The sequence below is a fragment of the Balaenoptera ricei genome, chromosome 2, assembly GCF_028023285.1.
Source record: "Balaenoptera ricei isolate mBalRic1 chromosome 2, mBalRic1.hap2, whole genome shotgun sequence".
NCBI classification, from domain to species: Eukaryota; Metazoa; Chordata; class Mammalia; order Artiodactyla; family Balaenopteridae; genus Balaenoptera; species Balaenoptera ricei.
The window spans coordinates 12,661,389-12,676,620 of NC_082640.1; the positions used below are offsets into that span (position 1 = coordinate 12,661,389).

A 15,232-nucleotide genomic window follows, 5' to 3' on the forward strand; every position below is an offset into this window, starting at 1 on the left:
AACAAGTAATAAACAAATGGACCCAAGAAGAATGTTTATAAGATATAGAAAGAACAGAGCAGTGGAAGGCAGGTGGGCAGGGGAGGGATGCTAAGGCTTCCCAGAGCAGGTGGCATCTGGGTTTGGATGACAAACAGTAACAACAATAATAAACGCTAAGATATAATACTGGGAGCTGACGGCGCTGTAAACACTGTCCAAAATTGTTTACATGCATTATCTTATTTAGTTCTCACGACAATTCAGGTAGTGTTATTGTTTGTCCCATTTTACAGATGATAAAACTGAGACACAGGGGATTTAAGAAACTTGTTCAAGCTCACAAAGCTACTAAGTGACAGAGCTGGTCTTCAGGCCCAGGCTAACCTATTCTAATGCCATTCAGGAGATTGACAAGTAAGAGCTTATTAGGTGGCCTAGAAATTCCAAGTGCATGGAGACCTGTGATCCCACGGTGCTTCTGAGAAATTGCCTATTGAGTATCAGCACTGATTAAATGCCCAGCCTGGTGGGGGAAGGGGACAGAAGGCTGGCACGAGTCAGGGGCCAGGTAAGCCAGCAGCAGAGCAACAGGGGTGCTATTTTGTCCGTTGTGCTAAGGGATTTGGACTTTAGCCTGTGGGGACGGGGCGAGTTGCATTTTAGAAAGATCGGTTTGGCCACGGGGTGGAGATTGGTTGGAGAGGACAAAAGAAGAGTCAGGGAGGTGAGTTAAGGGCTAGTACAATAGTCCAGGTGAAGACAAGGATCCGACTGTAACTGAGCAGGACCCTAGGGGGCCTTCCCGGGACAGAGCCCTCCCCCAGGTCCCCTGCTATAGCTCCTCTCTGAAGTACCCAGGTAACAGTATCTGATGCACATTTCCTGAGTTGTTTCACAGATGCTAAAACCTCCACCAAATGGAAGATGTTAACCACTTGATGACCATGAGCACCCAGCCCCCAGGCCTCCTGGAGACTAAGGACTGATGATGTTAACCCCTGTGACCCCGCCCCGCTACCTCACCGTCAGCCACTCTGAGAATGGTGCACGAGCTGATCACACATCCTGGGCTCCCTTCCCTCACCTGGCCTTTAAAAATATTTTGCTGAAACCCATCAGGGAGTTCGGGTTTTTTGAGCATTAGCTGTCCCGGACTTCCGGCTCGGCGCCTTGCAATAAACACACGGCACCGCAACCGGGTGTCAGTAGATTGGCTTTGCTGCGTGCGGGCGAGCGGACCCCGGATTTGGTGGTAACATGAAGGCGGGGGAACAGGGAAGGGGAGGGTGGGCTCAGGAGTGATTTAGGGGTGGGTTGAACGGATTTGGTGAGGTGAGGGGGGAGGGGGTCCTTAAAATGAGAGAAAATCGGTTTCTGGCTTGGGCTGCTGTTAAATGGGGGAGGTAGAAAGGAGGAGAGTGAAGATGGGGAACCTCCTCTCAGACCTGTTGGATTTGAGCTGCCCTGTCACTTACACTCAGAGCACCAGTGGGGTAACTGTCTTAGTCTCTGCAGAGCGTTTGAACTGTAGACATAAACAGAGTAGATGTGAAGAATAGATCTACATACTCAGTGCTGTTCTTTAAAATCTCCCAATTAAAAAGCTAATATTGTCATGTGGATTGTTCTATTTTCACTCTTTTTAATTCTACTGCATATTCACTTACTGATGTTTTTCATTAGTGTGGTGTAGACTGTGTCAGTGTTATGTCCTTAGCTTGACTTTTAATGCTACCTCGATGTATTATTCTTCCTCTCAGTCTGCCGGTATTCATCATATAACAGAACAATTTTAGTTTGTAAATCTAACTCTTTGAAATATAATATATTAGCAGATATGGTTAGGTTTTACTATATTTCCTGTATGTCCATGTGTCCAAACGTATTAGTAACAAATAAATGATAAAAATAAAATAATTCTTCTGTAATTCCCAAAAGAGTCCAAAATGGACAAAATGCTTTTGCATGTCTGTGTTGAAAATGAGATTTTTATATGTTGGCAGTAAAGAACGGCATCATTTTTAAAGCATTTTTCCTTGTTTTGGTTTTGTGATACAATTCTTCAGAGTAATGACTGCCAATAGGTTAGCACCTCAATGCTTAAAATAGGCTGTCAAGAAATGGTTCTTCTTTTTTTCACATCTCCATTCCAAACCACTGAGGGAATTAGTTGCACCACTGAAGTACATTTCCTTTCTTACACAGTCAAAATTTTTGCTGGCTTCCTTTCTAGAGGAAGATTGAGGTAGGACATTCACAATCATGATGTGGATTTACTATTAAGGTTTACTATTATTATTATTATTACTGGCATGGCTGATGCAGTCAGACTCATGCTTTGTCTCATAGAATAATACTGTGCTGTATACCATGACACTTTAGTGTATTGTTCAATATAAACGTAGTTATTTACTAAAACTTGTGTGCAAGTTGCAAAAATAAAATAACTTTACAAGACAGGAGCTTGAATAAAACATGAAATGGTTTCTGCTGGTGCTAGCATAGTGTCTGACTTTTAATGCTGCTTTTTCCCGCCAGCAATTCTTTGAGGTGGAAGAAGGGAAGACATCTGTGCATGACGCAAGGACTGTCAAAATGAATATTTTGTTAAAAAAACTGAAGGAGAAAGAAGAACTCATTAAGGAATTAAGAGAAGAACTGGACCAATATGAAGAATTTGGATCTCAAAAAGTTGTAAGTTTCACACAAAGAGTAATTCATTTTAATACATATAAATGAAGTTACAACTGTCTAAAAGCTTGGGGTCGGAATAAAGGGATTACAATGCATGTATCTTGGGTATCTCTCCACAACATAAGCCAGTCGAACCCTTTTCTGCTTGACACCACAGTGTAGAAAACCCATAATAATTATAAATAGGAGCAATATAATTGTTCTCAATTTTTATTTGTAATAGAAATAAAATAACCTATCTCCCACTACAAAAATTTCCCCACCCTAGAAGAGAACGTAAATAGATTTTTGTTTTAACTTGGAAGAGTCCCACCCTTTTTTGCAGTCCAGATAATTTGAAAGACACAAAACAATCTCAAGTCAGAGGCTTCCAAGAAACCAACTTGGAACAGGATGACCTTAAGTGGAAATGTCAAGAAGGAAAATTCTCAGAGGGTTTTCGCCCTCTTCTCCCCGTTGCAGTAGGAGCCAGGAGTTGCTTTACTGCTCAAAGCACTGACGAGAACAAAAAATGCGAAGCGAGATAAAGCAGAAAGGAGAGCTTAGCTGCCTGTCAAGGAGGTGAATGTGAAGGATCTGGAAAGTGTGGACCCTAGAGGCGAGTTTATTTTCATCTCAGATCAGCTCTGAGCTGCCGGCTGTACTGCCCAGCCACAACCCAGAGCCATAGAGGGGTTTTCGTATTAGGTTCTAAGAGCAAGAAGTGGATTGTTTGAGTAGGAGAGGCAAGCAGGGAGGCCAGAGAATAACAACCTGTTGAGTGTCAACTGACAGGGGTACCTCCTCACACCACAGCTCAGTTTACCGATAAGAAGGCAGACTTACATCCCGGGTGCAGCTGGTAAATGCTGATGTGGCATGAGAACCGAGGTCTAGATGAATCCAAAGGCCCGCATGAGGAGGAGGAGCTTTATCCTCTGTATAGAGTAAGAATTAAAGTTGCCATATATATATATATATATATATATATATATATATATATATATATATATACTTTTATATAATGTATATATATTATATATACATTATATTATTATAATTATGGTATTATGGTCTATAGGTATATCATTATAATGTATGTTATAATTAATATATAGTGTATATTAATACCTGTGTATAGATACACATAAGTATCGACACATGCATATATATGTATGGAAAAAGCCTGAGAAGTTATACATCAAAGTGTTAACACTAAGAAGAAATACTTGCAGGTTGCTGGGCCCTTTAAGTGCAGTCCTTGGTTTATCTAAGTCCCACACTAGTATTCTTACTTAAAACCCCAAAGTTAGAAAAGATAAGGAATTGAACTTGCACCATTCTAAAGGACTTTATTTACGAACTGGGGAAGGAATGCTTTGTTTAATCTATTAGAATTCTCTATGTTCTAAAAAAACCAGAGCATCTTCTAAGCAATGTGGTATTAAGTATTATTATCATAGACCTAATAAAATTGAATATTATTTCTTTTTACATGTTCTGATTGCCTTGGAGGGAGAGGCACATCCAATTTTTGCATTTACTTTTCTTGTCTTGGGTCTATATTTACTCTTATTTTTTGGAGAAAATAATTTAATAGAAAAGGCTAAAAAAAGACTAACAGTTTTGGCTTTTAATCCTGCCTTGGCTAACAATGTCCAGCATCAGTTAGCAAGGCAATTTTGATCCATTTGTTTCCCATTTGTGAAATGGGAGGTGATACCTGCCTAGCCAACAGAGTTATGAGGAGGATACCTGTTGTAGTGGATGTGAAATGCTGTGAGTTCTTTGAAGAAAGACGTGCGTATAAATTCTAGTTACCATTATGAGGAAATACACAAGTCCTTATGACCATCTGGTTTACATTTCCATGAAATGCACTGTTGAGAACCTCCCAATTCGGTAATTGAGCTTCTTCCAGTACAACACGAGGTCTTTCGTGGCGTGTTTACACCTCTGAGCGTCCTCAGTCCGTTAACTGGTCTGTCTGGACGGCCTGGGTATAGAGGATGAGGGTGGGCGGGGCTTGGTGAGGACCACAGGAAGTGGGAGGCAGCCCCCCCCCCCCCCCCCCCCCCCCGCTCTTGTATAAGAAGGCGTTCTCTGGCTCGGGTGGCATCCTGAAGACCTTGGTTGTTTCGCTGTAGTTTGTCCCCGAGGACACCACATCAGTATATCTGTAAACACCTTAAGATTTGAGGAAAGTAAGACTTCTGATGAACTGGGTGTATACATCTTTCCCAGCTCCTTGGGACCCCAGCAAAGCGCCGGGCTGACTGAGGAGAACGCAGAGCAGGGCTAGTGTACATTTGGGAGGACGGACGTGGACACTGCAAACGCAGACCACGGCTTCTATAAAATAAACGTCTGAAACTTCTTTTTAAAGAGCCTCTAAGAACTAGCTTTCCTAGAGCTCCATGGCACTCAAGTTCTAGGTGATTTACCTTTTAAATTTGAAATTTCATCTAATACGACTGCTCCCTCTAGTGGTGTAAAAAACTGGCGACAGCAAGTGTCTGAAACTAGATTTGGAAACCGAATTTGGAGAAACAATTAGAAAATGTCAATGCAGCACTGGAAAAAACTTGCAAAAAGCTTGAAATAAGCAAACTGAATAAACAGTGAGGAAACGCTCTAGTTTGTTCTTTCTCATAGTCCAATTATATAAATCGCTTTATAGTTAATAGTCGTAATCCCCCTCTAGGACTGTTGTAGAATGAAATCTAAGAATATGACAGGAAAGTGAAGATTTAATAAACAGCTAGTTTAACTTATATTTATGACAAAATGGAAATCAGAAAAAGGAATCTCTTCAAGTTCCAGAAGCCTCATCTCTCCAGGTCAGAACACCCTTAATGTTGAATTCCCACCCCTCCCCACCCCAGACCAACTACATTCAAGGGCTGAGTGTCTTTTCAGGTTCTGTAAAAACCTGCAATGACTTAATGGCACACTGCTGTAGTTATCAGGTTGCCATGCAGTACGCTGATAAATCCACTTGAGAATTGCTAAAGAAACTAGCCTGTCGAGGTATGTGTGCCTATGTGTCTGTGTGCCCAGGCACATGCATATGTGCTTTCATTGCAATTGGAGTTGTTTTGAAAAGATTTTTCATTTTTCTCTTACCCCAGCATGGATGAGCTATGCAACTATCACACCCACATCCCCTCACCCCCACCAACAGGTGAACGTAACTGTTTGTTGCTGACGGTTCTGAAACAGCTGTCATTCAAGAGTGGCAGCTCTGCAGGGCTGCACTGCCCCAGTGTGCCGCTTTCCTGGTTGTCACTCACTGGGAAAGCACCTGCTCTTCTCCGTGACTGTCATGCAGCATGGGCATGCAGCAGAAGCCCACTCCACCCGCAGCACCACATTGAGATGTCCAAGTACTGTACGTGGAGCCTGCAGGACTGAGACGCCAATATGGCAGGAGGGGGACTGCTGGGAAGGCACCTGCGGCGCTCCAAACACTGCTTCTCAGCCTTTACTGTGTTATTGTGTGTGGGGGTCACCTGCAGCTCTTGTTAAGATACAGATTCTGGGCTGGGTCTGGAGATTCTGCATTTTCAAAAAGCTCCCATGTGATGCTGAGGCTCCTGGTCCTTGGACCACATTTTGAGTGGCAAGTCTCCGGAGTACACCTGTTTTCAGAAACGATTCTTTCATGACTCAGCCTGGGATTCTGAAACCTGGGAACAGTGATACTGCACATCTTGGCTCACAAGAGAAATAGCATGTAAGCCACCACTTGAAGTCCTAGCTTTCACTACACGATAGAAAAACTCTAAATTGGCAAGTTACTTTATAAATTTAAATTTCCACAGTGACTATGGATCACACACAGGCTGTCTTAGGCTATAATGTGGCTCTTAATAGCTTTAACTAGTTAACCACATTTTAATGATCTCCATCCTTCTTAACTTCGGTTTGTTAACGCAGTTTGTTTTAAAGAAGTCTCATGGTTTAAGCGAGCCAAAGCTAGTGGTGTGGGCAGATGGTAGAAGGAACACCACCACAAAACCTGCCACTCAGAGTGTAACAGATGACCGTAGCCGCCCAGAACTATCCCTTTGTTCATTTTGCTAATGAGTGTCCTCATTGCTGTGAGAATCTGAATAGTTAATTACTTGCAGTTCCTGCAGCTGACAGATGGTGGGGACAGAGCTAAAGGTTAACCTCTCAGGAACAGGGGCTGTCGATGGATTTGTGGAGGAAAAAACCCCTCGAGTTGGAGGTGTTTCCTTGTTTCCTGCTTTTCTACCGGATTTTTAGAAAATCCACTTAGGTATTAGCTGCTACCCCTAGTAAATTTTACACTTCATCTGATTAATTCAAATAGTTCTCGTTTAGTTTATAATAAGGGGTGCTCACGTAATCCACAGTGGATGTTCATTTTCTGCCACTGTTAGGAAATGTATGCTTAAGCCTATTAAGGCAAATGTTATTTGTCTTCAAGAAAGCTTTTTTAGTCTAGAAACACTTTCTGTGATGTTCTCAAGTTGAACCATGTGGGACAAGAAATTAATGACTGGGATTCTTTATTAAGAAAACAGTGTTGTTTATTAGCTATTAGATTTGTTAGTTAAGAATGAATTGGGGTTAAATAATTTAAATGGAATGGTGGCTCAAAATCATGAAGATTCATAATTGGGCTTAGTGCAAAATTTAACAACATTATTTTAAATATTAACTCTGATATAACTAACTTCATTAGTAAGTCACTTGTTGTTTTTCAAGGATTTATTCATGTACTATAAAACATTGTACCCACTTATTTTTCTTTTGAACCGTTATGACCACAGAGGAAAACATTTTTAATAATTTACTTTCAGATAGCTCTAAAGTTAAATAAAAGTATAGTTTCAAAAGGACACCAGTTATATTGGGAGGAATGGTTTTGTTTTTGAGAGGAGAATTTATTCTTGTGTATTTGCAATCATGGCATTGCTACAAAAAGAATAGCTTATAATTCATCTGAAGATTAATTTAAAGTTCAAAAGTATTTCTAGTGTCTATATTAATTTTGAAGGAAGGCATGTAGACGCTTCTCTCTTTTCGTGTAACAATACAATGACTTTCAAGCATACTCTTTAATATTTTGAGATTGCATAATCAGTTTAATATTTTATCATCATGAAGTATAAAGTTCTGCACCAACTTCTCCAATTCATTACATCTTAATTCAAAAAAAAAAGTGTGGCAATAAAATCTAGACAGCCATAAGCAAGCATATTCAGATGTTTTCAAAAGCTTTGAAACAAACAAGAAGAAGAAGAAGAAAAGAAGACTAGCTGTCCCAATAAGCTTCTACTGCGTAAGAAAAAGCTTCTCCCATAATGGACATGGCAAGATTTAAACAAAAGACGCACATAATAAAAATGTAAATGAGTTTGCTTTACTAAAACTATAACTTTAAAGTCTTTTGTTGTAAGTTATCCTGAAACCTTCTTACAAGGTAATCACTGTTTGCATAGAGATTTAAACCGAAGTCCTCAATAGCATTAAACGCCTGCACAGTCCCAGTGTGACAGGCATGCAAAGCCACGTTAATGTTCAGAATATGAATTGCCTCTGGGTGGCTCCTTCACCAAGCAGAAAACCAACTGTGTGGCTATCCGTGTGCCTGATGGACTCCATGCGGCTCCCAGCCTGAAAACGTCACCACTTTGACATGTGATGTGCTCCTCATGACACTGGCAGCACTGACACTGGGGAATGCCACAAAGGCGACAAGCCCCCCTCCTTGGCCGTGCGCTTTGCCCCGCCCCCCCGGCGCTGCTGCCCTCCCCCCCGGCTGCTGCCCAGCCGCGGTCTCCCCAGCCTGCCTGGTTACGGGGCGGACAGCACTTCAGACACACACAGAGGGAAGTGTGGGTGGAGGGGCCCCAGCTGCCTCCATAATGAATTGACCTGAATGATGAGGGCACACAAACAGTATGATATGCATTATTCCTGTCAATAAACTGTCCCCATGTGCTGTGGTCTTTGTACAGAATGTACTGCAGCCTTTCTCCCAGCAAGCTCTATTTAGTCTCCTTCCTTTTTACTATTCATATTATAAGTGTGTAATAGAATTCAGAAAATTATATGATAGCTCTTCTGTATCTGTATTGTCTTGTGTTGCATATTTAAGTCCTTGGGCTCCCTGCTTAGAAATATGGAATTCTCCATCTTTTAGGACTCTTTTATCAAAGACGGCAGCCCTCTAAGAACAACTCTGGAAAAGGAAAATTTGGAGTACAAAGTGGAAAATGAGAGACTGCTTCAAGTTATTTCAGAGCTCGAAGAAGAAATCCAGCTCAATCTAAAAGAAAATTCAGTATTAGGTAACATTTTAAAGTCATTTTTGAGAAAACTCTGTACATTGGGCACTTTATAAAATTCATAGCCATGCTTGTCTTTTCCAAACATATGTTTGTTTGGCTACTTACATTTAAAACATCAGTTTGTTAGCCACTTTTGATTTTCATTCTTTTCTTGAGACAGAAATTGGTCATACTCCCTTAGCCATGCCTTTTTTAACTCAGGGTGGTTGTTTTTTAAGCCAAGCATTGGCCTCTGAAAAAAATGTGCTCATCAGTATTCTATATCACTTAGAAATATTATAAACAGATAGAAACTTGTGCTGATTTCTGTTTCATGTGTTTAATCAATTATCTAAAATTTATTAACATTTTAATATTTAAGCATATATATTGGGGTGTGCTTTGTGGAGAAACAGAGTTGGCCCTTCAGAAAAATATGCTACTACTTGCTACATTATCTGCAATTTTTGGTACAAATTTTAAGTACAAATTTCCATTTGTAGACTTTATACCCTCTTTTTTATATCTATAAACATTGGTAAATATTGCATTTAAATCACCAAGTTAGATTGCTTTAAAGTCTTTGCACATACTGCTATCTTTCTATTTATGTTAGTCACACGATGATGCCCTTAATCTGCAGTATGAAAAGCTATGAGTAGGCAATTCAAAATTCACAGCAAAACATTGATAAAATCAGATACAGGACAATATTCCTTGAATGTAAAATTATACCACGCCAGTGTAGTTTCGTTTCTCTTCTGATGTGGTATAGTAATGCTTTTTCAGGTTTTGGTAGTTCTTACTGAGTCATAAAGTACCACCTGCTAAAGCCGTTTGTATTGGCTGTGACTAACAGCAAAAATGTCTCTTGCTAGTATCGATGAAAAGCTTTCAACCCTCAGCCACACTTGGATCTTGAACTTAGTTCTTAATCCCTATCTGACCAGCCATCTGAACAGCAGGAAGAAGGCTGTGAATGTCAAGGGCAGTTGTGAAGGTCACAGTCCTGCTAGGACTTGGTCCACCATGCCTGCCAGCAGTGTACAGTCTGCCCTGAAGCGGGCGGATTGAATACAGGGCCATAAGCTTGTAATTTCATGGTTGGCCTCTCTCTCCTTTTGTTTACAGAAGATGAAATTATAAGTCTGAAAGAGATGGCAGAAAAGGATCATAAAACCATTCAAAAGGTACTGTAACTTTTTTACATTGATGAATGACTCTTTTCAATGGAAATATCAGCTTAACTGGTGAAATAACCCTGTGTCCCCCTTGTCTTATGATGTAGAGAAAAGTCAGTTTTTGTATTTAATCTCTCCCGTTACTCAGGATTATTTCTTTAGTAATGAAAAAGGATTCCATCTTGAAAACAAATTCATGTTTTCTTTTATTTGGGATAACTGAGTATCTACCTTGTTGACTGTAAGGAACTGAAACATCATATGACACAGGGAGTCCGAAGATGTGCTTGTGGAAAAATGATATTATTAAAAATGAGCAGCCTTATTTTCAGATCAGATGTTAGTTTATGTTCATTTTTCTGTATATGAATGAACTGGGTTTGTATATCCAGGAAATCTGTATTTAGAGCAGGAAATTCTTTTGATATCACGAAGATCAAGGTTTCCTGGGGCATCTAATGCTGCAGGACCACAGCAGTTCCTTCTCTCCACACCCAGGTCAGGGGCTCCTGCTTTGTGCTTTCTTAGCTCTCAAAACCCTTTTCTGTGATGGTCAGTCTGCCTTGCTGGAGACCCCACAACCCAGAGACAGTACTACCTTTCGGTCTCTGATCTCTTCCCAGCGCTCAGCACGGGGCCGGCGCACTTAAAAATAAAAATACTCTTTGAGTGACTCAGAGAATGAGAATGTAGTTAAGAGTTCATAAAATTTATAGACGAAAACGTGGATTTACATCCTTGATTTTTCCAAATAAACAAAAATGTTTTCCGCGAACTGAATCGAGTATTAATTTTTAAATGAAAATTAATTAAAATTAGATAAAGTTAAAAATTCAGTTCCTCAGTCACGCTAGCCTCATATCCAGAGCTCAGGTGATTTAGATTCAGATTTCAACCTGATTTTGCAGTTCTGGGTATTCTTAGGTTTTAGATAAAGTTACTTCCAAGAACTATTTTGTAAACAAATGTATACCATGATCGGTCAGAGTTGGGAGATGTCTTCTGTGATCACTGAATCCATCACAGGTTTTCACAACATGATGTCATTTTCTTGTGCTTCGTCCTATTTTCAGTGATGAGGGTGCAAATGCCATTCTTACAGAGATAACGAGAGTCTACAGAACTGACAAGTTTAACTTTCTTGGCATCAAATTCTAAGGTTAAAAAAGAAATCTCAGCTTTCTAGTTTCGCTTAATAACCTGCAAGGGAACCATCTCAGTTTATGTAAATGCTCCTTAAACTACTCAGTCAGTACTGTCGCTGGGAAAGATGAGTCGGATGAGCCTAGTCTTCTCTGGGGGCAGTTCAAGGAAATTAAAGCAGAAACTCTCACCGTTAAGCCATTAGTTAGAAAGAAACATCCCCCCCTGAGTGGCTGGTTATACCCTGTGTGGGTTTAAGTATTTCGATTAAATGCTGCCTCGGCTTTCTGGAGCCGCAGTGCCCCGTGGTAGCCACCAGCCGTGCGTGGCTGCTGAACACTTGTGTCTAGTGCAACTGAGAAACTGAACTTTAAATTATGTTTAATTTTAATTTTTAAATTTCAGTATAAAAATACTGATATTTGTTTCAGTTACTGAAAAACTTTTATGTATATTTTGAATAACTTGAATATGTGAATCTACCTTTTTATTTGTAAATTTTATGAAATCTAAACGCAGATCAAGCATCTCCCATGAAATTTCAGCCCCCAAATTGAGATGTGCTCTAAGCGAAAAATACACACTGGGTTTCAAAGACTTAGGTACCGTAAGAAATGTGAAATATCTCACTAATGATTTTTAATGTGGATTATTACCCATTTAAATGATACTATTTTGAATAGCTATTGGGATAAATAAAATATATCATTAAAATTAATTTCACCTGTTTCTTCTACCTTTTTAACAAGGCTATAAGTTCAACTATAAACTGTAAAGTATAAAATTATATATATGACTCACATTATATTTTTATTCGACAGCTCTGTTCTAGACAAATATAGCAAATCCGTAGTTTGTTTGATCATCTTTTTTTTATCCTGTCTCTTTTCTTTTCTTTTTTTCTTTATATGCACTGGGCCTCTACCCAGATGTTGAGTGTAGGTATAATTTGGTATTGATCAGGAAAAATCTAGAACCCTGGGTTCCTGTTCCATTTCTGACACTGTGGCCACTTGGGCTGGTTCCTCATCCTCCTTCCTGAGTCTCACAGGCTTACTGTGTGGACAGAATGAGATAATGTACGTCAAAGTGCTTTGTCAATTGGAAAGCAGATCAGGAGTTGTTGAATAAAATGAGAGCTTATATTTACCAGTTTGTTTCCAATATCCTCCACTAAATCAATTAATTCAGCAATGTTCATCAGATGCCTTTTAGTGCCAGGCACTGCTGAGATACAAAAATGTTATATACACACATCTCACACACACACATACACACACGCAGACTTGCTGTGGAGGAGATCAAGTCTGGAGGGAGAGACAAAAACCATAGGGCAGTGTGATAGGGACTGTAATAGAAGTACATACATAGAGAAGAGATGCCTGGCTTTTCCTGGAAGGTTCTAGAAAAAGGCTTCACAAATTCTTCCACACCGATTTCACACTCCTTCGCTTGAAGTGATTTTTCCAGGTGGGTAGGAGGGTGGAAGAGCTGCATACAGTGTGTGAATGCGTAAAGTGTAAGCTATGCCCGTGGAACTCTGTGATTTGGTATGGCTAGAGCAGGAGGTGGGATCTGGTGAGACCACGTGGTGAGAATTTGTGTTGGGGCAGGAAGAGGGGGGAGTCTGGGGTGTGAGGGAGGAGTAAACAGAACCGGAAGAGAGGAAAGGGGCAGCTCAGAAGCCTCTGGATAAGCCACATGTTCCCCTTTTCAGTCCAGGATGCAATTAAAAGCAAGTTGAAAATGGGATGGAGTTTGGGTAGGCTGACCTCTTGCCATCTCCACGGGCTAAATGCTGTCAATTATGGGATTCGGTAGCTTTTATGTTTAAATTTTAATAATCAAATGACAGCTGAATCTGTGTTCCAGCTGTGGCTGAATACATGAATTTATAAATTTGTAAACATGAATTTCCTTCTGAGAGGGGACAGTCGTCCGAGATTATAGCCCAGGCGTGATCAGCGTCAGGAAGCAGGGCAGCGTCGCTTGCCATGGGGGCAGGTGGTCCCACAGCCAGCCTGGACTGTAAAGGATCGGGGAAGGCTGGAGGAAGGGCACCGAGGTGACTCCTGGAAGCAAGGTCAGCGTTAGCAGGAACGGGTGAAGGGGAGGTGGACGAGCCAGAGCAAGAGAATGGAGAGGGCACATGACTTGCTCTGGCCGGAAGGAGTTGTGGGAACTGGGGTGGTGAGAAGCAGGGCACATCATGGAGGAGTGTAATTCATGCCAAGGGGTTTGAGTTGCCTTCTGAGCGGATGGGGAGTTTTGAACGTTGGGGCAGGATTGGATTCCTGTTTCAGAAAAAAGATGAACAGGAGGGAGGAAAATCCAGAGCCAGAGAGGCCAGTTAAAAGATTTCTTGTATAAACTAGGGGAAATATAAAGTCCTGAAACAGAAGGAGGGCAGTGACACGGGGATGAAGGGGATGCATGAATTCAAGAGATGGTTAGGCAATAAAAGCTGTGGCCTTTGAGAAGGTTGAAGGTGGGAGAGATTAAGCAGAGAGAAGTGAAGACTGACATTCAAATGAAAATGACAACAGCGGTAGAGCAGGGGGAAAGCAGGAGAGAGAGTGGCTATCACAGAAGCCAGGCAAGAGTTTCAAAAAGAAAGGAATCAGTCAGCGTGCCCAGTGCTGCCCAGAGGCCAGGTGTGCAGAAGGCTAAAAAGGGAGGATTGGACAATTAGCTTTGGCAAGTAAAATGACCCTGGTAATTAATGAGGGTCATTTACTGGAACGTGGAAGCAGTTGAGAAGGGGGGTGAATGCAGACGTGGAGACAGTGGGCATGTGCGACTTTCTAGAAGTTTGGCTGCGGATGGCCAAGGAGAGGTCAGGGAGTAGTTGGAGGGGGACATGGTGTTGAGGAAGGAATTTTTTAAAAGATGAAACTAGAGTGTTTTTATTTATTTATTTATTTATTTATTTATTTATTTATTTATTTTTGGCTGTGTTAGGTCTTCGTTTCTGTGCGAGGGCTTTCTCCAGTTGCGGCGAGCGGGGGCCGCTCTTCATCGCGGTGCGCGGGCCTCTCACTGTCGCGGCCTCTCCCGTTGCGGAGCGCAGGCTCAGTAGTTGTGGCTCACGGGCTTAGTTGCTCTGCGGCATGTGGGATCTTCCCAGACCAGGGCTCGAACCCGTGTCCCCTGCATTGGCAGGCAGATTCTTAACCACTGCGCCACTAGGGAAGCCCGAAACTAGAGTATTTTTAAATGACGTCGATGGAAAGAAGAATGAGAGGGTAAAAGTACAACAGAGAGAAGAGATAATTGCTGAGAGACATCTATGGAGGCAGGCAGGGTTGGGGCCAATTGCCTTGGTGTTCGCCAGTAATTGATGCCCATTGGAAACTTAATGACACTTCTTTTCAGACCAAGGTATAAGACTCAACACAAAATCTTTTCCTTTCCTTCCACTTCTCATTCCTTTACTTTTCTAAACCCGCTGTTCAGCCTTTCACATCTTCAGCTACACCACCACCTCCCCTTCTGAGGCTCTCATGTAACCAGTACCCACTCTTCCCCAGCCCTGCTCAGGGACTGAGCTGTGCCATTGGAGACAAGCTGATCCTTGCCTTTAGGTGCTATGCCCTCCCTCTACCCATCCTTTCCCTTGGATCTAATTAGCATCCTTAAAAAAAAAAATTATTTTATTGATTGATTGATTGAAGTACAGTTGGTTTACAATGTTATATTAGTTTCAGGTGTATAGCAAAGTGATTCAGTTATACATATACATATATATATTATTTTTCATATTCTTTTCCATTATGGTTTATCACAGGATATTGCATATAGTTCCCTTTGCTCTACAGTAGGGCCTTGTTGTTTATCTATTTTATAGGTAGTCATTTGTATCTGTAATTAGCACCCTTTCTAACCACCCACTGCCGTTCTTTCCATCATTACTACTTTCCCCAACTCCATACTCCATTCCTCCTTGCT

General features: G+C 41.2%; 1 protein-coding gene across 1 annotated transcript in view; it reads left to right on the forward strand.

Moving 5' to 3' along the window:
- C2H10orf67 (chromosome 2 C10orf67 homolog) overlaps positions 1-15,232 on the forward strand; it is a 112,816-nt gene that overhangs the window by 41,754 nt on the left and 55,830 nt on the right. Inside the window, exons 5-7 of the mRNA XM_059915296.1 lie at positions 2,521-2,676; positions 8,834-8,981; positions 10,092-10,150. Coding sequence (XP_059771279.1) covers positions 2,521-2,676; positions 8,834-8,981; positions 10,092-10,150 — 363 coding nt within the window. The remainder of the gene's footprint in view (positions 1-2,520; positions 2,677-8,833; positions 8,982-10,091; positions 10,151-15,232) is intronic.